The sequence below is a fragment of the Gymnogyps californianus genome, chromosome 27 (genome assembly GCF_018139145.2).
Source record: "Gymnogyps californianus isolate 813 chromosome 27, ASM1813914v2, whole genome shotgun sequence".
NCBI lineage: Eukaryota > Metazoa > Chordata > Aves > Accipitriformes > Cathartidae > Gymnogyps > Gymnogyps californianus.
In genome coordinates this window covers 3,981,305-4,003,522 of record NC_059497.1, presented here as the reverse complement: position 1 = coordinate 4,003,522, position 22,218 = coordinate 3,981,305, and the positions used below count along the sequence as shown (strand labels likewise).

At 59.1% G+C, this 22,218-nt stretch overlaps 1 protein-coding gene across 1 annotated transcript; it reads left to right on the top strand.

Moving 5' to 3' along the window:
• The first annotated feature begins 4,702 nt into the window (after positions 1-4,702).
• MDFI (MyoD family inhibitor) lies at positions 4,703-21,653 on the top strand. The gene is made up of 4 exons (XM_050911171.1): positions 4,703-4,772; positions 16,443-16,637; positions 20,732-20,986; positions 21,397-21,653. Exons 1-4 carry the CDS (start codon positions 4,703-4,705, stop codon positions 21,651-21,653), a joined length of 777 nt encoding a protein of 258 aa, XP_050767128.1.
• Positions 21,654-22,218: the final 565 nt, after the last annotated feature.

The window sequence follows — 22,218 nt, the reverse complement described above, 5'->3', positions numbered from 1 at the left end:
CAAAATCTTTTAGCAGAAAATCTAAAACAGTGGGGTCATTCACTGCGAACCCAGCGAGGCAGCGCCTCTCCTCCCCCCCGCCCGCTTCGCACAGAAGGGTTTGAGAAGGTTATTTTGTTTAGAGATTTTGTGTGCGCCCAGTGACTGGTAATTATGCTAGACAGATCAGGGGGTTATGGCTTGGACCCTAAGCAAACACGGCTCAGTCTGCACAGCCCGGCTCTGTGCTGAGACACAGCCGAAATCTACAGTCCCATTCATGGCAGGTTAACCACACGCTGCGGCTCGGGGTTTTGGGTTTTTTTTTTTTGTTTTCGGATTGCATGCATTTTCTCTTATTTATTTATTTTTCTTTCGAAACTGCAAAGGGTTTGCCGAGGGATAGATGCCGGGAATGTTGCAAAACCCTCTTTGAACTGCAAAGTCGAGGCTTTAGTGCTAAATCCTCGCCCGAGTCAGGAAGGTCAGGGAGGTTTAAATCTCTGCCCCCCTCTTCCGCACCACCCCCAGTCTGGGTGATGGGGAGCTATGGGGTAAAGGGGGAGCAGCAGACCAGGGGGTGATGGGGTGCAGACCCTGCTCCCCCCGAGGAGCCCGAGACGCAGCCGGGAGCTGGGAGGACTTGGGTGGATTTACTTTGGCGGCAGAGGAGCTCAGAGCGGTGGCTGATGCCAGGGTTTGTGAATGTGGGTCAGTGCAGTCACACACCTACAGAAATGGCTTTGTTTTCCAAAATACAGCCAGGTCCCACAGTTCCTCAGGGTGCAGCAGTCCCGGGTGTATCGCAGGATTAATCCGGGTGTAATCACTGCAGGATTAACTTGTACACTGCAGGGTGCCCCCAGCCCCTCTCCTGCCCACCCCAGCACCCTGCTAAAACTGCTCGGGGGGAGTTTTCTTTAGAGGGGACAAAGCTTTGGGGGAAAAAAATACTTGTTTTTGTGGAAAACTCTCTCGTCAGTGTGCTGGGTACTCGGCATCGCTGAGCAAATTGTAACCCCCGTGAGAGACCTCGCCGGACTTGTTCACACCTTCCTGCTCGCCTCCATGCCTGGGCTTTTCCAGTACAGGAACAGGACTGGAGCCCCCATGGGACCACCGTGCCCAGGGACCAGCAGCCCCGCAGCGAGGGAGGGCGTTGGAGGCTGGTTCATCACTGTTGGGCAACAGTGATGCAAAGCAGCAGTACATGGTTTTTTCCAGGGCCCTTCATGGGAGAGCGGTGGCGGGGCCAGCTGAGCCGCTCGCCCCGCCAGATGCTGCCGGTGACGGATGCTGCTGGTGACGTGCTCGAACCGTCCCTGCGACGCAGCACGCTAAGGAAAGGTCGGGAAAGGCTGGGCCCCGGCTGCCCTCGGTTTGCGCTTGCCAAATTTCGCCTCCTGCTTCCGAATGAACGTGAGACGTGGCAGGAGAGAAACCCCAATGGGAGGAGGCAGCGAGGAGGTGGCAGGGGGACAGCAGAGGAGGGCTAAACTCGGGGTTAAGGCACCAGAAAGCAGGCCCGCTGTTAGCCATCAACATGCTGTGCCGAGATGGGATGTATCCTGCCCAGGCTTGCAGGGAGGGGGCAGAGCCCCAGGGCACCAGGAGCAGGTACAGGAGCAGCATTTGGCCTTACAGTAAAGGGACACGGGTGGTGAAAGAAAGGAGGGCGCAGACTTGTTTTGCAAGGTTGGATCCTGCCTTTGGCTTCAGTGTAATCCCTTTCATTTGGAGGGGGAGCGGTGCTGTGCCTCTGAGGCCAGGGCCATCCCCACTCAGGACGTGGGAGGCTTGGCAGGATGGCCCACGGGGCAGGCAGCACCACGGCCGTGGTGTTGCTGTGGGTAAAGCCCTGCTGCTCTCCAGCCCCCAAAACCCTGCAAAGCGCTTTCCTGCATGGCACAGCTTCTGCTGTGCCCGGGTGTCTGCCAGCCCGGGCGCCCGTGCAGCCGCCATGGGGAGCCCCTTTCCCCCTCCAAAGCCAGGGCTGCACAGGGGGGAGAACCCGGGCCACCAAAGTTGTGACTCCACTTCCCAAGTACTCTCTAATTTTTTTTTTTTTTTTTGTGGGTTATCAGGCCGAGCTGTCAGCACAGAGGAAAAGTGCTGCTAATCCCCACCCGGCTGTGCAGCCTCGTGGCCTGAGCAGAGCATGTGGCACCCGGGTTCCCGGCTCCGTCCTCCCCCAGGCAGAGCATCACCCGCCCAGGCAGCCGCCCTCCTCCTTCCCCAGCTGCAAGGCAATCCCAGGGCTGCTGGGTCCTTCTTGCATCAAGCACCATTGTCCGGTGCGGCCATGTCCCTCGGGGCTGCCCGGGAGAAGCGAGGGTGCGTCTGCCCCGGTGGGGCTAGGCTCACGGGTGTCTGAGCAGGTAAACAGGGAGGAATGTGCGGCGGCAGCGCGTGGGGCTGGCGTGTTCCCGGTGTGACTCACAGACACTGCCTCAGAGGCCGGTGATGCTGGCACACCCCGTGGCCCCGCTTGCCGTCACCAGCACGGCTGGCTCCATGCTTGGACGCTGCTTTAATGAACCCTTGTGGAAAGCTGGCTGGGTCCTGCTGGGGCTGCGGCCAGCGGAGCGGTGTCAGGTGAAGGAAATGATCCAGCCGCTGGCTCCTGGTGGGGTGACCTGAGCCGGGGTGGCCCTCCGGGGACAGGGCGTCACAGTGTCAATCGATGCTTCACCCTCGGTACAACGATGCACAGAGAAAGGCTCTCTGCGGCAGGAGCGCTGCAGCTGGGAAGGAGGGTGCATGGCCCTGCATGGCACTGCACCCCACACTGCACCCCGTGCTGCATCCTGTGCGGCTCCCCACGCACCCACCACTGCCCGGGCAGGGAGCACTCGGGGCTCCATCCGTGTCAGGGTCCCTATTTTCCTGACCTGCCAAGCAGGGACGGTGATGTGCAGCGCCCAGCACAGCAGGGTGGGCGGGATGGTGCTGGCGGGCTCTCAGGAGGACGCAGCTCCAGCAGCAGGATTTTAGGGCCGCTGTAGGGTGCAGGCAGGAATGCTCCTCCTGGAAGGATTATTTAAAAGGCACAAACCGTAGTGACAAGTTGGCTTTAAAACAGACCGATTCTTGAGGTCTTGCACGACCCTCTCCATCCCCCTGGCTTCAGGCTGGAGCTTTCAGAAGGATCCTGAGCGTGTCGGGTCCCTCCAGTCCTGCTTCGTGCCCCAGGCTGCCTCATTTCCCCCTCCCAACCTGTTTCCTTTACATGTGGCCGCAGCAGTGATGTCTCGGTGCCTTCCCCTTATCCCTCGCCACACTAAATGCTGCACCACAGCATAGGAGACAGCCCCGATGGCAGCAGGGTTATGGCATCACCAGGCAGGAAAGAAGCGGGATGTGGGGAGTCACCCGAGGCTGTCCCATGGGTTCAGCCCGGCTCTGGGAACCCTGAGCCACAGCTCTGGATTGCAAAATCGAGCTGTCACCCAGACCCCCGGCGTGGCTGGGAAGCGGTGACCGAGGGAAGTGCCAGCTCACGGTGACCCCCCAGCCCCATGCTGCAGGGGAGGGCAGGGAGGGCAGCCCCCTGTGCTGCCGGCTGGTTCAGCTCCAGGCTCACGCTGGCAGCAGCAATGGCTCCAGCCGAGCTCCGGAGCGATTGCAGCCTCTTTTTGTAAGCTTTGCAATGCTGGGCTTTTTAAATGCAGGAAAACACAGCGGTGTTATTAAAAAAAACAGCTTTGAAAATGTCCCACCGGGTCCTGCATGAAGCTCTGCACGAGGACGAATCCTCGTGGCGACCCTGCAGGGACACAGTGCCAGAGCAAACGCAGCGAACCCCGGGTTGGCCCACTTGGGAAGTGCTGATACCGCTTGAAACCCCAGTTTCACGCTGTCACTCTCAGGGCTGGTGACAGCAGTGACGCTGCCACCTCCAATCCCAGCACCTCCAGGCATCGCCCCACGGAGCTGAACCTCATTTACCAGCTGGGGAAATTGAGGCAGGGAGGGGTGGGGGAGGCAGAGGCTTTCCCCAGGACACGCCAGCAGAGTCAGGAACAAAAGCACCCTCTTTGCTTCCCCGCCTGGGCGCAGAGCGGACAGGCTGGAGCACCCACCCGAGGGTCCCGAGCACGGCTCGGTGGTGGGAGTTTCCCAGACCCACTAATCCCCACTACTCCCCCCCACCCCAAGTTTTCGGGGGAGAAATCCAACACTGAGCCGAAAGCGCAGCAAAGCTGAGAAATCCCAATTTCGAGGCTGGCCCTGGGAGCCAAGCAACCTCTGCCTGCCCTGCGCCTCTCCCCTCCCCGGCTCTGCTCCATCCCCCAAAAGAAACTTTTCCTCCCCCTCCTGCTCCGCGGAGCGCGGCGGACGCGGGTGGTTGTTTGTTTGTTCTCGCAGCCTTTTTTTTTTTTTTTTTAAATTTTAATTTTTTTGAAGGAATCGGAGTTTTTAAAAAAAAAAAAACCCAACCAACCCAACAAAAACCAAACCCAAACCCAACCCTGCGCCCCCGACCGGCTCGTTATAGGTCGCCGGAGCGGCGGGGCTGGGAGGCGGCGGGGCGGTGAGCGCTACCGGCGCTCTGCTGCCGGCGGGGCCGGGGGATGCGCGGCGCGGGCGGGGGCGGGCGCGGGGCTGAGCCGAGGCGCGGCGCCCCGCGGGGCCCAGGTGAGCGCGGCGCCCGGGGCGGCGGGGCCGGCGCCGGCCCGCACTGAGCCCTCTCTCCCCGCCGCAGCCGCCGCGCCCCTCTCCGATGTCCCAGGCCAGCAACCACCGGCCGAGCCGCCCGGAGCCCCGCCGAACCGAGCCGGCCCCGCCGTCAGGTACGCGGGGCTGCTGCCTGGGGGGCGGGGGGGGTCTGCACGGCTTGGGGGGGGGGGAGTGTGTGGGGGCGTGGGTGCACGGCTGGGTGCACGGCTGGGGGGGGGGGGTGTGTGTGCACGGCTGGGGGGTGCCCCGCGGGGGGTGCGTTGCTGGAGACGGTGCGGGGGGGGGGTGTTGTGGGTGGACAGCAGAGGGGTGCGTGGGTTGCGGGGGTGGGGGGGATGTATGGTGGAGTGTGTGCGTGGCTGGGGGGTGTGGATGCGTGGGAGAGGGGGTGTGCGTAGCTGTGTGTGTGCACGGCTGGGGGAGGGGGGGTGCCTGAGTTGTGTGTCCAGGAAAGCCCGAGTGTGTGTGTGTGCAAGGTTGTGTACAGCTGATTGTGTGTTTGTACCCCTGACTGTGTGTGTGTGTGTGTGTGTGTGTGCGTGTGCCTGGCGCGGTGCGAGCACAGCAGATGCAGGCGGGCCCGGGGGGAGTTCGCAGCACAAACTTCGCAGCAGTTTCTGTCACTCGGCCAAGCGCACAGGGCAGCCGGGGCGCGGGGCCAGCGCAAGCCGAAGGGGTTAAAAACACCCCCGAGGGACGGGTGCGAGGGGTTGGGGGCTGTTCTGCAACCCGGGGGTCTGGGCTGGGCTGGGGGGGCCCCTTCCCTACCCCACACGACTCCCTGGGGTTCTTGAGTGGGATGCAGGGGGGCAGGATCAGGCCACGGAGAAGTGGATTGAAAAGTTTTGGGACTCTTCAGTTTTTCCATGGGGTAAAGCTGAGCCGTTCAATTGTCTGGGCGGTGTGGTGGCTCTGCCTGGGTCGTGAGGACCTGCGCTGGTGTCCCACGGTGGTCGGTCCCCGCCAAGGTTCACGTGTGGAAACTGCATTAAAAGTCCTGATGCGAGAGAAAAAAATGCTGGAGCAGGAAGCTGATGGCGAGAGGTGGAACACCCTGTTGTGTGCTGTCAGACCAGACACAAAAGGGGCCAAATCCACCCCGGGACCAGCTCCCTGCGTGCTCCAAAAGTGGCTGCCGGGCAGCAGGGTGAGCAGGCAGGAGCTGTGCTGCGGGAGCACCGGGCATGGTGATGCACAGAAACCGAGCTTAGCACAGCTGGATCTCTCCCCTTGTTGGCTTTGGCCCGGAGCGCGGCTGGGCCCAAGTTTCGGAGAATACATCCTCTTGTTCTCTTCCCCCTGCTTTTCCAGCTGGATGCTGCAGGCTCTGCTTCCAGGCTGAACTCTTATGCTACTTTGTGCTGCAGCCGCGTCCCGGGGCCGAGGCAGCTGCAGGGGCTGCACGGAGCTTATTTCTCTGGATTTCCTTCCATTGCCTTTCCTCTCCAGGTGGGAAACGGTGAACTGTTAATGCACGGACCTAGTGCAAAAAAGTTTTTGCAGGGGAACTTGCCACCAGCCTGGGTTAGGAGGAGCGCTGTGTGCTAGCTACTGTAAGATCAAGTGTGGGTTATTTTAAAAAGTGGTTCAGAAATCTGTTAAATGCGTCGGGGGAAAAAATGGCCTTGCAGCTTTTCTGCATTCCCAGCCGCTGGCCGCACGGGAATGATGTGTAGGTAGAGCATGGTTCAGCCTCCCGGTTGTACTGGTGTCCTGAGCAGGAGCGGTGGGACCCGGCCAAGGCGTCCAATGTCTGGGAGCCCGGGGGCATCCGTGAGTGCCCGATGTGGTGTGTCCGTGGTGGAGGGGTGTCACCTCCATCCCAAACCAGCCCCTAACCCACCCTCCTCTTCCCCAGCTCCTCCCAGAGGGGAGCGTGGACCCAAGGTGGGTGAACCCAAGCAGAGCTGGACCAAATTTGCCTCCTTTAGACCCCCCTTTCGCAGCGTGCAAAGCTGGGGGGGCCAAGGGCGTCTCCAGGACACCGATTTCCATCTGCCCGGGCTCCGGGGGCCAAATTTCATGCTGAGAGAATATCCCTGTCCTGTCTGAGAGAGCAGCTTTCCGGTTGCACATCTTGAGCTTTGAATTCTTGCTCACATCAATTCTTTCTTTCTTTCTTTCTGTTTTTTTGGTGACCAGTGAATGGACAGGGTCCGGTTTGTCTTTCGTGCTTGTTTGGCTTCGTGACGTTTCGGTGCAGAGCCATTATCGCTTGGGCAGCATCCAGGGGCTCTGTCACACACTACGGAGCCTGGGAATTTTTGCTCGACTCCCTTTCCGATGCTTTGCAAATTAGACCAGCTAATTTGGTAACACCGAGCCTGTGAAATAAATGGGGAAACTGAGGTGCCAGAGTGGTTTGGTCCAAGTTAGTGCGTCGTGGGCAGGGTCGGGTTTGCATTGCCATGCTTGGTCCTATTTCCCAATCTGAGACGAAGCCCGTTTCTCGGAGTTTGTTCCTTGGCATCTCTGGAGGTGGGCCCGGTGCTGCCGCAGCCTCCTCCCGCCTGGGAGGGACGGGCACGTTGCAAACCAAACCCTTGAAATAGCCGATGTACTTTGCAGAGGAGCCTCAGAGAGAAGAGGCAATTGTCTGCCTATGTGGAGTACATGGAGTATAATTATTTTTTTGAGGAATTAACAGAAAACAGGAGAAAAACAGAAAGCCATTTGGCTGATGAGATTATTTTTGTCCTTCCTTCCCTTCAGAGGGAGGAAGAGGAGGGGGAACAGGGACAGTGGGAGAGGGGCTTTCCTTATGGGAAGCAAACCCATGTAAAGATGCTTGAGGCAAACCCATCTCCAGAAGAAAAACCTTTCCCTCGGGTTTGACTCTGCTCACTCCCACATCCCTTCTTTCCCTTCCCAGCAGGACATCTGCTGTGTGGGGCCACCACTGTGTCCCCCTCCATGTCCCATCTCCGTGTCTGTGTCCCGGCTTGGCCGCAGGCGCCGGCAGCTCCGCGGCTTTTTGCTTGGAGCTGGGCAGGGATGGGACACACACACACACACACACACGTGCACTTTTTTTTCCTTTAATTCTTTCTGCCTGTTCCCAAGAAGTTTGCCCCGAGGTGTAACAGAAGGTGCAAAGCTGTTGGCAACAACGCAGCCTTCAGAATGGTGGGCGGCTCTGCCCCGCTCGCCCGAAATACTGAGGTCCAGCTGCCTGCACAAGGGTGCTGCCACCCTGCTTGGGGTCCTGAGCACCCATGGATGCCCCAAGCACTGTGGGGCTGCGGACGGGGAAGGCTGGGCAGGAGTCAGTGCCACCATCGCTCGGGTGCCCATTACGGGGACGCTGTCCTGCCCTGGGAGGGGGACAGAAACAAAGGCAACCCCCTCCAAGGTCAAAATAAAAGGGTCTTTGCTTGTCTTAGCACTGATTTAAATGCAACTGGTTGCAGATTTGCATGCAGACGTCCTGTAAGTGCAAAGGAGCCAAAATAAGAGTGAGCCCTAAAAGAAACAAAATTAATTTTTTTTTACCCCAGATAAAGACTTTTTGCACCAAAAGATTCATTTCTGTTTTTCTTTCAAAGTTTCTCGCCTCCTCATGAAAATGCTTCATTTTTTTCTTTTCTTTGAAAAACAACAACAACAAAACTCAAAAAACCCCCAAAAAAGGCCAATTTCTGGCTTTTTTCAAATGTTTCTGGTTTTGAGCAAAACAAAGCAGGCCCTTCGGGGCTGTGCTGCTTGCCGCCCCGGCGTCCCGGTCCCGCTCCAGCTCCTTATTGAATTTCCTTGGAAAGCGCCTGCTTGAGTCTATTAGTTGCAGAAACCCAAGCTGTCCTCTGGGCGTTTTCTGTAGTTTTTCTGATTTTTCCCAGAGCTCTGCATTGCTCAGGCCGTGTCCTGCACAGCCTCCTGCGGGATGGGCACCGGCAGCCTCCCCAGGCTGCGGGATCGAGCCACGTCGGTCCCTCCCGGTGCCGGCAGCCCCTTCCCGTGTCCCCCCCCCAGGGTGCCACGCTCGGGTTGTACTGGTGGAAGTGAGCTATTGCGTAGCAGCAGGGACGGGGTGATTGGGATTTTTTTTTGTCCCGAATCCCAATCTTCAGGCTTTTCCCACTGCAAGCGCATGCACGCACGCTTTCGCCCATCTCTGATCTTCAGCCAGGCTTTGGCAGCCTCGCTGGACTTGGTGTTTGACTTGGGGAGAAGGTTCCCCCCTCGCTCTGATGCTGTCCCACTGTCTTTCAACTGATGCATCCCCGGCTCTGCGACAGGGCGGATCAGGGAGCGGGCAGTAGCTTCGGGAAGCGCTTTCACCCCAGTCCCATCCTCTCTTGGAGTGCTCCCCGTGGGTGCGCAGGAGGCTCCCAGCACCGGCTCCTTCCCCCGGCGCGGGCGGCCGTGCCCGGGGCAGGATGGTGCTCACCCGGTTCAGCTGCTTTCGGTGCCAGGGCTGGGCTGCCGGCGCGGCGCGTTCCCCGCAGCAGCTGCGCCTTCGCATCGCGAGGAAGCGGGTCGACTGGCTGGCTCCAGGAGCAATTACTCGCTCCACCCGAATGGCTTCATCGTTGGCTGGCCTCACCGCCTTCCTTCAGCGAGCAGGCACGCTGCTGCCCTGCGAGCTGTGCCCTGACCTTTGCAGAAGAGCCTGTTTTCACCTCGCTCTGGCCCCGTTCAGGCCACGCTGCAGCTCCTCCGAAGCTGCTTTGGGGTCTGTGCTTAGAAGAAATCCCAACGTGGCAAGCGTGCACGCCAGCTGGAAGTTGAGTGCCAGGACTGCAAAGTTTTGGGCTTCGTCGCCATAGGATGTTGCTTTGGGCAAACCCCTTTTACGTGCCTCAGTTTCCCCGCCGGACCGAGCAGCGATAAGGTTCCGTTTCACAGCGGCTTAGAGCTGCAGCTGTTCTGATGTAAAATACATGGAGATTGGGTAATGTATGATGGGCACTGGCTTAAAACTGTACACAGGGTAGATCTCAGGATGAAAGGTGCTGCGTAAGTGCAAATTATTATTCTTGTTAATAATGATGTCCACCAGCTCACATTTATCTGCTCTTCAATTAACTTTTTTTAAGGACTCTTAGCAGGTTAGAAAGACACAAATTTTCCCTGGCAGAACCTGTGCTGGCTTGACCCCGTAAGGTTACGCAATTACTGTACTGGCATGGTCCTTAATTAGACTCTCCATAATTTTCCCCAGCACAGCGATGTGGCTCCTTGCTCTGTAATTCCCAGAATCTCCTTGGATCTGATAGGCATCGCGTTAGCCGCTTTCCAGGCTTCAAGGATAATTGCTTGTCCTTAAGGACACCCAGGATGTCGCAGGATCTCCTCCTGCATCCTTCCTCCATGCCAGGCTCCCATGGCATGGGGGTTTTACATCCTTCTGGCCAGCACGGAGGGTTAGCCTGTGCCGGGGAGCACCGAGCCGGCACGGTGCTTCTCAAACTCAATGAAAGGTGACTCGACCCCAGGCTGCGTCTCTGACCCTTTGTTTTTCCCCATCGTTTTTCTCCACTCCTTGGCCCCGCAGTGTGTTTGGGATGTTATACGTTGCTCTTTGGTTTAGGCAGAGGCCAGGCCTGACGCTGGGAGATGGGCTGGCCTGGCAGCTGGCGGCAGAAACCTGGTCCTGCTGGGTCTGGTTTGTGTCCTGGGGCAAGTCGCGTTGTCCCTTGTCTCCAGTTTAGGCTTAGAGATTGCTTCTTCCCTTGCACCTGCAGCTGCAGTCCCGAATGCTGCCTTAATATATATATATATATATATATATATATATAAAAAATATCCTTACTGCATAAGGAATAGTTCCTCACCATTGCTGCAATGACAGAGGTGCATGCTTCATGCATGCAGTGATTTTATTTCTTATCTTCCCTGAAACCCCTTCTCGAGGGTTATCCCCACCACCCCGGTGTCCTTGCTCTCAGGTAGGAGCAATTCTTCCATGAGGATTTGTTTGCGCCTCCTTTGCAGGAGCCGGTTGAGTCAACGAGGACCTTTGGGTGATGGGATTTGTAGGGACACCTTGGCACGGGGTCTGCACCCCAAACCTGGAGTCGGGGTTTTGTCGCCGGAGGAGCTTTCAGCCGAGGTCGAATGCCTAACGCGGACAGACTGGATAGACGCTGGTCCTGGCCTGTCTGGCCGGCCCGAAATTCCTCTCTTCCTACCCACCCAATGGCTATAAATAACAAATAATAACAACTCGCAGGCTGGCAAGCTATTTGGGGTTTTGTGGGTTTTTTTGCTTTGTTTTGCTTTTTTGCATTTAGGAAGTAACTTTTCATAGAAACCAATATTTTTTTGACTGGATTCCTCATTGTCCCAGAACTGAACTGTTTATCCAAAGCATTGGCCAGGTGAGCAGAGAGACACTGGGGCAAACGCTTTCCGTGAGGGAAGCAAAGCTGTGCTGGATCTGTCCCGGGCGTGCTCAGGAGCTCTGGGCATTTCTCCTCCTTCCCCTCCCACCCTCCTTTTCCTTTCCCTGAATATCATAGAATCTGAAAATGCTTTAGTGCATTAATTTCAGACTGAATGTAAATAAGCCATTTGGATTTTTCCCAGTTGAGCAAACTTTCAAACCAGAATTTTGCTTTCCTCTCCTCCAGCCTGGCTCATGGGATTGGAAGGATTTGCTTCAGTGCCGTCTCTTCTGCACTTGAAACCACTTAATCAAGCTCTAAAATATCCCTTGAATAGGTCAGACAGGCACCTGATTGGGCCAGGCAGCATGTACGGGAAAACCAAGAGAGATTACACGCTCATTTTATCTGCATAAAACAGATTAGAAAGCTCCCAAACTAAATATTGCTGCAAGGTAGCGTGTTGTTAATGGCAAATGCCTCACTAGACTGTCTCTGTTTGTGTCTCCATCCAACATTATCTCGTCCCTGACCAGCCATTCCTGAGGGATTAAAGGGAGAGAGAAGGGGGGACGGGAGACTCCTGAGCATCTCCACGTCAGCAGGAGTCGCGACCCATGGCGTTAGGTTTGGATGCTCTTCAGGTCCAGAAGAGCTCAGATGTGGATCCAGACGTGTCGAGACCCTTCTCCCTCCCTTTTGCAGTGGGTTGACACCACCTAATGCAAACACGCTGCCCGCTAAAGAGGTGGGATTTGCTTCTGAGCTCACCAGTCCAAGCCTGTCTTTAGCTGCTGGGTGTTGGAGGCATTTTTCTCTCCCGTGCTGCCTGTCGCTGGCATGCAGCCACGTGTGGGGCAGCGGTGACGGGTACTTGCCACGCTGCTGAGGTGTCCATCCATCTCCTGCCGCCGGATTTCTTTCTCTTGAGCCAAAGGCACTTGGGTAGAAGAGGGGCAGATAAATCAGAGATCCCAAGCAGCCACGCAGATCGTCTGTTGCATTAAGCTACAGCTCAGGAAAGCTCAAGCAGGAGCCATGGGACAACCTGGGTGGGTTTGACCCAAAAGCACGGCTCCAGCTTTGCATCTTCCCACATCCTCTGTGCCTTCCCAGCTGGGGGTCTGGGCACCACAACCGGCTGCAGAGAAGGAAACCCACAGGTCCCTGTGAGCCGTAAGACGCTGTGGCTGTGCTGCCCGCGGTGTGGCTCTTGTTTGTGCTGCCGGAGCGGCTCTGCCCCATCCCAGCTTGGCGCAGGCGAGCGCTCTCACCAGCTGCTGACGCGCTGCTCTTTCCTTTTGTTTGTCCAGCTTTTCGGGGATGGGTTAGCTCAGTCCTGCAAGCTCATCGGGAATTAAGCGCACCTCCCACCCAAAGCACAAATACTTTTTCCCCGGATCAGAACAACTGATGGTTGCCCCAGAAGCTCCTGCAGACACTGGCCATGTAAAGCGGTCCTTCCCGCAGCCGCTGCTCCCAGAGGGACATTTTCTATGTTTGACTTTGCAGGAGTATTACAAGATACTCGGTTAAAGCCAATGAAACCTTTCAGCTTAAGATCTATCCTCTCCTCCCGCCTTTTTTTCTCAACTCCTGCAATGTTTGGTGGACTTTGGAGCTCACTGATGTCTTGGGGCTTTTATGATGGGTGGGTTTGGACTTTGTAAATGGGGAGAATAGTCAGAAAACCTGACCTGTGTGCATCTCCTGGGCTTGGCAACCAGGAGGCAAAGAAAGTAGTTCCACGTCTATCGCCTTTCCTAATCTTTTGTACCTTACGGCAGCGCTGTGATTTATTGAAGCCTGGCTTATTATTTTTAAATGCCGTATTATCTCTGTTCTCATAAACAAAACACGTGAGTCGCTCTCCCTGTGCCACGTTACCTTCGTTTGTCCCTTGTGTTTTACCAAAGGTGGTGCAGAATGGGGGAGCGGAGACCTGGACTCTCGTCCCAGGCTGTTTCTCTGCCATGTGATGAGCGTTTGCCCCGGCCGGGAAGGGGCTGGGGGTGCAGCTGCTATGGGGGTGCAGGCGGGGAAGGGAATGGATGTCCCATCCTGAGGACCAGCTCTCCTTACGGCTTCGTCTGTGTTTTGCCCGGGCTTGTGGTTGGTTTTAAACCCAACAGATTTAGGTCAAGCCTGGTCTTGTTCTGGTGGCAACGAGGTAATAGCAGGGGAGGGAAGAAGCCAGTCCCTGCCCTGGTGGCAGCAGGGAGAGGGGACCCCAGAGGGGCCTCACCTTGCCGGGGGACCCCCTGCCAGACCCCAGCGATGGAGGGATGGAGCTGCTCCTCCCCGCGCCTCTTTCCCCGCTCCCCCTCTCTGCTCAGCTTAGTGTGGTTGGGGGAGCAGGAACCCCTCTCTCGGGGGGCTTTGTGCCCCAAAGCGAGCGTTTAGAGGAGCGATGAGGGCACGCAGCCAAGGGGGCAGGGGATTATCTGCACGGGACCCCTGCGGAGCTGCATGTCGTGTGCGTGTGCCCGTCCTGGTCTGTAAGAGATGCCTGGCAGTGCCAAGCAGAGCAGCATGAGCACCCTGCGAGCAGGGGCCGGAGGGGGTATTTAAAGGAGGAGGGGGAGCCAGGCAGCTGCGGGACAAGCCTGTGCCCCAGCGTCTGTGCCGGTGCCGGTGATCTATCCATCTGTCCCTGTGCCGTCAGGGGTGATGCCTCTTCCTTGGGTGCATTTTTCCAGGCTTGTTTGAGAGCCACTGTGCTCATGCATGCCCAGTGCACAAGTATTTCCTTGTGCATTCCCACTGCATTTCCCTGTGGGTCGGAAGGTGCTTGGGAAGTGCCCAGACCCAGCAAACCAGCAGCGCAGGCAGCTGTGGGGCAGGAGCCTGCAGGGTTTGTGCTGAGCCCACACGTGTCCGGCTGTCCCCAGCCCTGCCCCGGGGTCAGGCTGCGACCACGAGAGCAGACACAGCCCTTCTCCATCTCACTCCCAGGGGATGCCATGCACTTGGGGGTCAGCGCCGTCTGTATGCTCCCCACGGACGTGCAGCAACAGGGAAGCAAGGCTGTATAAGGCAGGGAAGGACCAGCTTACCCAAATTTCTTTCCTGTCTATTTTTGTCTCTCTTCTGGCCAGCTTGTTCCAGGGGGATTTAATTTAATTGCCATCTTCCTCCCTGCATCGCTGTGGTTGTGTGTGAGACCTCTTGTTGTGCAGGGTAATTATATGTGTGAAGTGGACATGGCAAAAACGAGCCTTGTCTCAATAGTCAGCGGACCAGCACGCTCACCATCCATACGGCCCAGTGCCGCTGCTTTCTCGCAGAGCTGAGGGTCTAAACAGACCATCCTTGTCCTCAGCCCCTCGGGAACGGGCATGGAGGGGGTGAGGGATGTGATGGAGGCAGCGCAGGGCGGCCATGGCAGAGGCAGGGATCAGCTGGAGCTCTCCCCATGCCCAGAGCAGCTGCCAGCCCTTCTCCCGCTTGCAGCACCTGATTTTCCAGCTCTTTTTCCCAGTGTAAATCACTCGCTGCAGAGGGGAGCGCTGACCTCGGGGGTGAGAGCAGGGCAGGGGATCTGGTGGTGATGGAGCTGCTCTGGGCAAGCCCAAAGTCTTGGCTGTTGATTTTTAAGCCCTGAGCACACTCCAAGCATCTCATAGCAGAAACTGGAGCAGCTCCCTGGCTACGCCGATGCCTGGAGGCTTGGATCCCTTCCCAGGGACCACGCAGGAGCTGCACCCTCCGTGCTCTGCACCGGGCACCTCTGACTCAGGGCTTCGTCCAGAGCTCCTCAGCCGTCAGGGTTTTCATGTCTGGTTTTTACAGGCTTTAGATCAGGCGCTGACTAAATGCCGCAGGTCTGACTCAGGCCAGTCCGGGTTGGGACATGACAGAGGACGTGGATGCAGCAACATGTGGTTATTATTCACCTATACACCACGCCTATGTGCAAACACCTATAGGTAGATGACAGCCTGCTCTCTGCTCCTCTCTGTTTTGCCCTGGGCTTTCCAGGGGCATGGGAATGAGTTTTCTCCTTTCTGGGGCTCGCGTACTCCCACTCCGCCTGGGATTTGGAGCCAACGTTGCTGTGCAAAATTCAGCTGGAGCTGCTGAATTTCCCTTGGTTGAGCCCCCAAAATTGCCTCGCCTGTGAGAGCTGCGAGCAGGGCTCTGCATCAGGATGAGCTTTCCTTCCCAGCAAACCCCCTGTCGCAGGAGCTCCGGTACCCCAGGCTGGATCGGCATCCTGGGGAGGGCGGAGAGGATGGTCCTGTGGGGAAACTGAGGCAGGTGGATGAGCATGTTGGATGTAGCGGAGCTGGGAGCTGAGCAAGCATCGCTCCAGGCTGGTTGCAGCCCTTCTGCAGCATGTCCAGGCTCCTGCCGACCCCCGGGTGCTGATGGGGCCCTCCGCCTCCCTTGTAGGGCCTCTTGTTATAGTCCCTATAATTATACGTGTGAGGTCTGCCTGCCTTCCTCCCCGGCTCCTGCTTGTAGGACCTCTTGTTATATTGAGTATAATGAAGTGTCCAAGGTCTCTCTTCCCCCACCCGCCCTTGCCTGCCTGCGTGTAGGACCTCTTGTTATAGCCAGGGAAATTATGGGTCTTTGGTCTCCCTCCCTTCGCCCAAGCTATAATTTAGTTTTATATAAAGTGCGGTCCAGCCCCTGTTGTGCAAGCGGTTGCTATTCCAGGTGCTGGGGAGAGGGACGGGGAGAGGGATGGGGCGGCGAGGAGGGGGCTCGTGGCGGGTGGGGGAGCATAGCATCGCACTGAGCACCCTGCAGCCCCCCCGGACACCCTGCAGCCCCCCTGGACACCCCGCCGTGGAGGGGCAGCCAGCTCCCAGCCCACAGTGCTGGCTCTGCGGGAGGTGGTTATGCCTTCTCCTCGCTGGGTTTCTGCAAGGGGTTGTGTGGCATTGGGGTTTAACCCCACGGGGAATAACACTTCTCTTGTTTCGGGTTTTGCTTGCCCCATCGAGGGGGTCCCACAGGGGCTGCTCCTCTCCCAGAGCAAGCGGGAACATGAGGGGAGGTGGCAGCCGGCTCCCGCAGGGAAGACACTGGCCCTTTCATGGGAAGGGGGAATGAAAAATCCAGCTTGAACCGCTGAGTGTAACCAGATCCCCTGGCTTTTTAGAGAAGGAATGTGGGACCTCGGGAAGGTTTTTGGGAGGGTGCTGCCGAACCGCTGGCGTTGCAGTGGGGTGAGCGGCTGCAGAGTGATGCAGCCCCGATGCCCATCCCAAGTAGCCCAAAATCCCTTGCAGTGCTCCAGCTCTCCCCCCCGCACTGTGGCTGCAAAAGCAACCGGGGCAGCTGGATTTGGCTCATGCCCGAAATCAGAGTTCCAAAGCACCGACCGGTGCCGTTTGCAGCGGCTGGGGATGTGCTGCGGGTTGCTGTGGGTTTGGGTGACTGAGGTCTCTCCCCACGGCGCGGTGCAGCCCGGGGTGCTCAGCTCCAACCCTGTTTCTCTTGCAGAGGCGGGCGAGACCTCGCGCCCTTCGCCGAGGCAGACGCCAGCGGCACCGTCGGCAGAGCCCCGGCCGCCCACCCGCCCCGCTGCTGGTCCCGTGGCGCCGAAGAAGGAGAAACCCCTGGAAGATGACGAGTCCCGAAAAGTCCTGACGAAGGGCCCCCGCGCCGAGCTCGCAGGTGCTCCCGAAGCTGTGACATGTGAGTGTTTCCCTCCACGGCAGCACGTGCAGCTCCGGACACCTCTGGGTGCCCGTGCTTTGGGCTGCTGCCGGCTGATCAGTAACAGGGCTCATTAAAAAGGCGGGCAGCTGTGGTGGGAAGCCGTCTCCTCCTCGCTCTGCACTTCCCCACATCAAAGCAAAAGGCTTTAACTGAGCATGAGTCACCGGGAGCCGGGGGAAAGCGGAGGGTGGCATCCAGCAGTGCCGTGATGCCTCTCGCTGCCTTCGTCCTTGGGACCGGCTGGAGGCAGAGGAGGAGGAGGGCAGGTGGCTGGAGGAGCTCTTGGTCGTGTTGGGGTCCTGCTGGGATGCCATGGTGGGAAGAGGGACCGGTCCCTGGGGGAAGGAGCTGGCTGCTGTATGGAGCATTCCCCGAAGCCACAGCAGGAGAGAGGAGAGCCCCCGGCAGAACGGGCTCCGTGGTCACAGCCACAGGAGAGGAGTGCCACAGCCGTTTGCTGGAGCAAAGGGAGGTGGCTCCCGTTGGGACAGCTCTTGCCTTGGCATATCCAGGGCAAGGGTGAGGCTGGTGCAAAGCCTGAATGAGCAGGGGACGGGATGGGATGGGCTGTCTGCACTGAGGATCTGGTTTTGCTGGAGGCACTGGTGAAGCCAAGCAGCACCTCCCCATTTCTGCTGCTGTGGACCTGCCAGTCCCCCTGCCGTGAGAAATACCGGGGTGGGGTAGGAGCAGAGGTGGGGGCCGGGGTGCCCTTGCTCCATTTCCCATTGCAGGGGCGGGAGAGCAGAGCTGGCAGACATGGGAGACCGGGGGCCAGGCTCTCCTGGAGTCACGCCGTCCATCCTTTCCCTGGCCCCCAGCCTGGATCCGAGGGTTTTTGCTCCCAGGCTGCCCCTTACGCACACAGCCATTCCCCTTTTGTTGGATGCAAGCGTGCAGCTTTCCCTTCCAAGGGGCGTAAAGTGGATGGATGCTTCCCAACGGGGAGAGGGAGGGTGGGAACGAGGTTGCAAACTTCGAAGAGTGGGCAGGCGGGGTGGGAAGGGGAGGGGACGGCAAAAATCCAGGCCCTCCTGACGGTGTACGTGGAGCGAGGAGAGCGCACGTTTCCTCAACCAGAGCTCGAGCCCTTGCAAAGCATCTGGGAGCTGGGCCGGCTGCCCACAGACATTCTGCACCTCTGAGTCACGCTGCAGCCTGCTGCACCCTGCGTGGCGTGGCCCCACGCAGCCCCCTCCCCAGCCCACCCCCCCGGGGGCAGCCGCCCCACAGGTCCCAAGGCTGGGAGGAAGGTGGCCGCCTGCATCCGAGCTTGCCTGGGTGCTGGGTGCAGGGAACCCCCCCTCCTTCCCCTCTCCTCCTCGGGAAATGAGGTTCAGCTCCCTGCGGAGCATCGCCTCCGGCATCCCTTGCTTTGCAGGCTGCTTCTCACAGTGCATCCCGCTGCTGCTGATATGGGGGGGCTCACCATTGCTCGTGGGGGGCAAATTCCCCCCCTTTGGCAGTACCTAGGGAGCACAGTTAGGCTCCCGATGGGAAGGTGAAGGGGGTGATGGTGGCATTTTCGTGCCAGTCTGGCACATGCAAGGTCAGGAGGGACCAGGCAGCAAGGGGCTGTCGGGTGTAAGGTCACGTCCTTCGCCAGCAGTGCCAGGATCAGCTCCCCCGAGGCTCAGCACTGCTGGTCGAAGCCTGCCGTGGTTCTTAAATAAGTCAGTCTTCTGGCAGTTCGGGAGCAACCAAAGTGGGGATTGCGGGTTTGGATCTCTGGGTGTTGAGTTTCAGGCGAGAGCAGCAGACTCCGCTCAGGCGGCCACGACGTGCCGGTTTGTCCAAGCCCTGTTAGCGGCTTGGGAAGACAACCTTTGGCAGAGCCGATGGCCGGGGGGGGTCACAGCGGGGCGAGGACCGCTGCGGTCTGGGCATCTGTCCGCCGAGCCCCAGTGATGCTGCCATGGGGGAACCTGAGCTGAGCCAGCACCGCGGCTGTGCCGGGGAGCAGCATCTCGGGTGTGAAACACAAAGTGAACGTCCAGGAGGTTTTTGGTCGTTGAAGAGCTGAAGGCAGGCGCTTTCCCCCAAAGGCCTGGTTTCCCACCCTGGTGCTGGTGGGTGGATGCAGTGGGGGCCGTCGGGTGGGCCGCTCCCCCCTGCTCCTGCCCTGACACCCATATTATTAGGGAGCATTATACACGGCTCCACCTAAGCCTCGGGTTGAAGATGTCTCTTTTAGAAGAGCTTTGGGCTCCTGTGAGTTGAAGGCTCTCCTAAAAAATGGAAGCTATTTTTCCTAACTTAGAGGGGGGGATTACTGGCTGCCTTTCGCTGCCACTGGCTGGAGCCAGAGCGTGATTTTGATTTACAAACAGTTTAATCTGAGGAATGCAGCGAAATGGAGAACACCAAAGTGAGCATGTTGCATCCTGCTGCAAACCCCCGGAGAAACCCAGCGCTCGAAGCTGCAGAGTATTTGCTGCCGTCGGACACTGCCGGGCTGGGCTGCTGCGCGGGTCGCTGCGGGCTCAGCCCCTGCCCACCGCGGCTCTGGGCAACCCCGGGGCACCACGGTCACCCTCCGGCTCGGTGCCGCTTGGTGCTGGCTCGGTGCACGCACTCGGGCGCGGGCAGGTTGAGGGCACTGGAGAAGGGTGCATGGGAAGCCAACACCCCAGGAGTTTCTTTTTGGGGGAGACACACATCCCATTTTATCCAAGACCTGTTTTCCATTTCTCCTGTCTGCCCTTCTCCCACTCCTCCTGCTTCCAGCCTGTTCTTCCCGTTCAGCTCCAGTTATTTTAAGTTCCCTTCCCAGCGCAAGTCAAAGACGCAGCGTTTCACCCAAGCACCCGGTTAAACCTTCCTCTGCGGTCTGAGCCCAGCTCAGTCTGGCAGAGCCAGGCGTTGGGTCCACGCACTTGTGTTTTTTTAACCTCCATCTATTTTATTTTCGCCGGCGAGGGCGGGTGCAGGACAGACACCGTCTGTGCCCCCTCCACCCTGTTGGTCTCCCCGTGCCCCACGGCCACCCCACGCAGAAAGCAGCTCCTGTTCCCCGGCGGCTGGAGGTGCCTTTGCTCTCAAGCCTCTTGCCTGAATCATCCCTTGTTTACTGCCACGGGAGAGGAAAATCAAAGTTTGGCCAAAGTACCGTCAGGCGGGACTTTATTTGTGGATTCGATTGGCGTTGCTGCGGGGGGGGGGGTGGATGCTCGAACCCCCCTCCCTTGTGCTGTGTTCGCAGTCTTCTCCCCCACTGCAGAAGGACGGCAGCGTGGGGATGCGGTGCCAGGCAGGAGCAAAGGGCTGAGCCGTGCCGCTGGCTCCGGCAGCATCCCGGCGGGGCGCGGGGCCGCCAGCCTCTCTCACGGCTGCAGCGGGCGAGGGCTGGAGGGAGGCGCAGACAGAGCAGATAGATAGTTATTTTCCTCCTCCTGCAGAGAAGTTCAGCCAGAGGCTGGGGAGACCTTTAATTAAGTGGCCAGTTCACACAGTCCGGGGGAGATGAGCAGCCCGGCTCTCTAGTGGTGCTTCATCTTCTCTGGCTTTACAGACAGCGATGGGGACGGCCAGGAGCTCCGTCCGGCAGCGCCGTGCCCAGGGCTCATGGGATGGTGGCTTGGCCACAGGGGTGGCTCTCAGCTGGAAGCAGCCACAGGCTCTTCTCTTCCCTGCTCGGCACGAGGCGAGCGTGCCTTGCTGTGCCTCCGCGCCCACTCCGGTCAGCCTCGGTGACTTCATCCCTCCTGCCTGTGCCAGCAGCGCTGGGACCCCGGGAGACCTCCTCCTCCAGGTCCTCTGCTGAGTTTTGGCAGTTGCAGGACGTCCTTCATGACAAGTTTTTATTTCTTGCTCTTTTTTCATCCCTTCCTCTCTCTGGAGCCTCTGTCTCCTTCCCTCCAGCCATCTCTTCTTCTGCATCTCCTTTTCCATCTCCTCTTGGACCGTGCATCTATTAGCATCACTTCTTCCCAGCCACGAGGCCACCCCGTGTCCAGCCGGGGACCGGGTTCCTGTGCAGTGGCAGGGGACCGGGCACATGTTTCTCCCCTGGCAGAGCGCTGCAGGGAGGGTTCGGGGGGGGGGTAACGTGCTGTTCTTTCCCCCCCCAGGCCAGCCCCAGGTGCGAGGAGCCCCGCAGCCCCCCAGCCCCTGCACCCACCTGCTGCAGAACGGCGCCGGGCGGGGGCCGGATCCAGGCGGCTCCAACGGGGAGGCGGGGAACGGGGTCTTCCGCCCCCTCCCCAGCACCCAGAAGCCTCACCGAAAGCTGCAGTCGCACCACTCCATCAACAGCCAGAGCAGCAAGAAGAGCAAGGGCAGCTCCAAGTCGGCTTCTTCCCACATCCCTATTGAGGCGCAAGAAGGTACCGGCTCTCCCTGGGGTGTGTCCCTTTCCAGCCATTCTCCCCTGGCCCCGCATCCCTTGGGGTCTCTCATGTAGCATCCTTCGAGCCCACCGGGACCCCCGGACCTGGGCACCAGCCGAGCTCCCCTCCTGGCAGCCTTCTGCAGGGCAGGTGCTGAGCGAGGTCATCTCATGTCCTCCAAAACTGGTCTCTCTTGGGGACTGGGCATGTCCCAGGTAGCTGGGCATGTCCTTGGGTGTTGAGGGAGGCCCCTGGAGCAGTGCCTGGCTCCCAGCTCCTCTTCCCATCCCTTCCATTAATTCCTGCGGGAGGATTTCCACCCTGACGGGGCTGAGCATCCATCCGCTGGGTGCTCTCACCCAGCCAGGCCCGTCCCTGCTGCCCACTCTCTGGCCATTCCTCCGCAGACTGCTGCGTCCACTGCATCCTCTCCTGCCTCTTCTGCGAGTTCCTGACCCTCTGCAACATCGTGCTGGACTGTGCCACCTGCGGCTCCTGCACCTCCGAGGACTCCTGCATCTGCTGCTGCTGCTGCAACTCGGGCGAGTGCGCGGACTGCGACCTGCCCTGCGACATGGACTGCGGCATCATCGACGCCTGCTGCGAGTCGGCCGACTGCCTGGAGATCTGCATGGAGTGCTGCGGGCTCTGCTTCTCCTCCTGAGGGGTCGCACTCGGAGGGGGGGACCAGGAGCGGGTCCCCCCCAGACTCTCCTGCAGCAGCTGAGGGTCCAGCCAGTTCCTGAGCTGGTGTGAAACGCCGAAAGACGGAGCCTGGCAAAGGAGGAGAGCGATATCCCCCCGTTGCAAACCTCATCCTCAGAGCTGGCGAGCCGGGCTCGGATCCTGCCTGGGGAAGGGTGAATCTGTAGGGCCGCGGGGGCTCCGGAGACGGCCGGCATCCTGTCACGCTCTACCTCTTCCCCGCACCGGGCCGCTTTGCCAAGGATCACGGGAGCCTCCTGCCACCTGAGCCGAGAGCAGGAGCACCCACGCCGTGCACCGCAGAGCCCGCAGGTGCCACCCCAGGGTCCCGGTGTTGGGGACAGCCTGTCCTGCTGCCGCTGCCTGGGGCTGCCCCAGGACAGTGCTCCGGGTGCATTGCTCTGGTTTACACGGGGGTGGCACGGAGCGTCCTCCCCCCACCCAAGGACACCTCCAAGGCTGGGTGCAGTACAGAGCCTTGCTCCCTGCCGGGAGCCCACCGGGCACCGGGAGATGCCGAAGCC

Bases quoted from the DNA above. Each gene is read 5' to 3' on its own strand.
- MDFI (XM_050911171.1), top strand. From the start codon at position 4,703: ATGTCCCAGGCCAGCAACCACCGGCCGAGCCGCCCGGAGCCCCGCCGA. The intron at 4,773-16,442 runs GTACGCGGGGCT...TTTCTCTTGCAG, and splicing joins CGAGCCGGCCCCGCCGTCAG to AGGCGGGCGAGACCTCGCGC. The intron at 16,638-20,731 runs GTGAGTGTTTCC...TTCCCCCCCCAG, and splicing joins TGCTCCCGAAGCTGTGACAT to GCCAGCCCCAGGTGCGAGGA.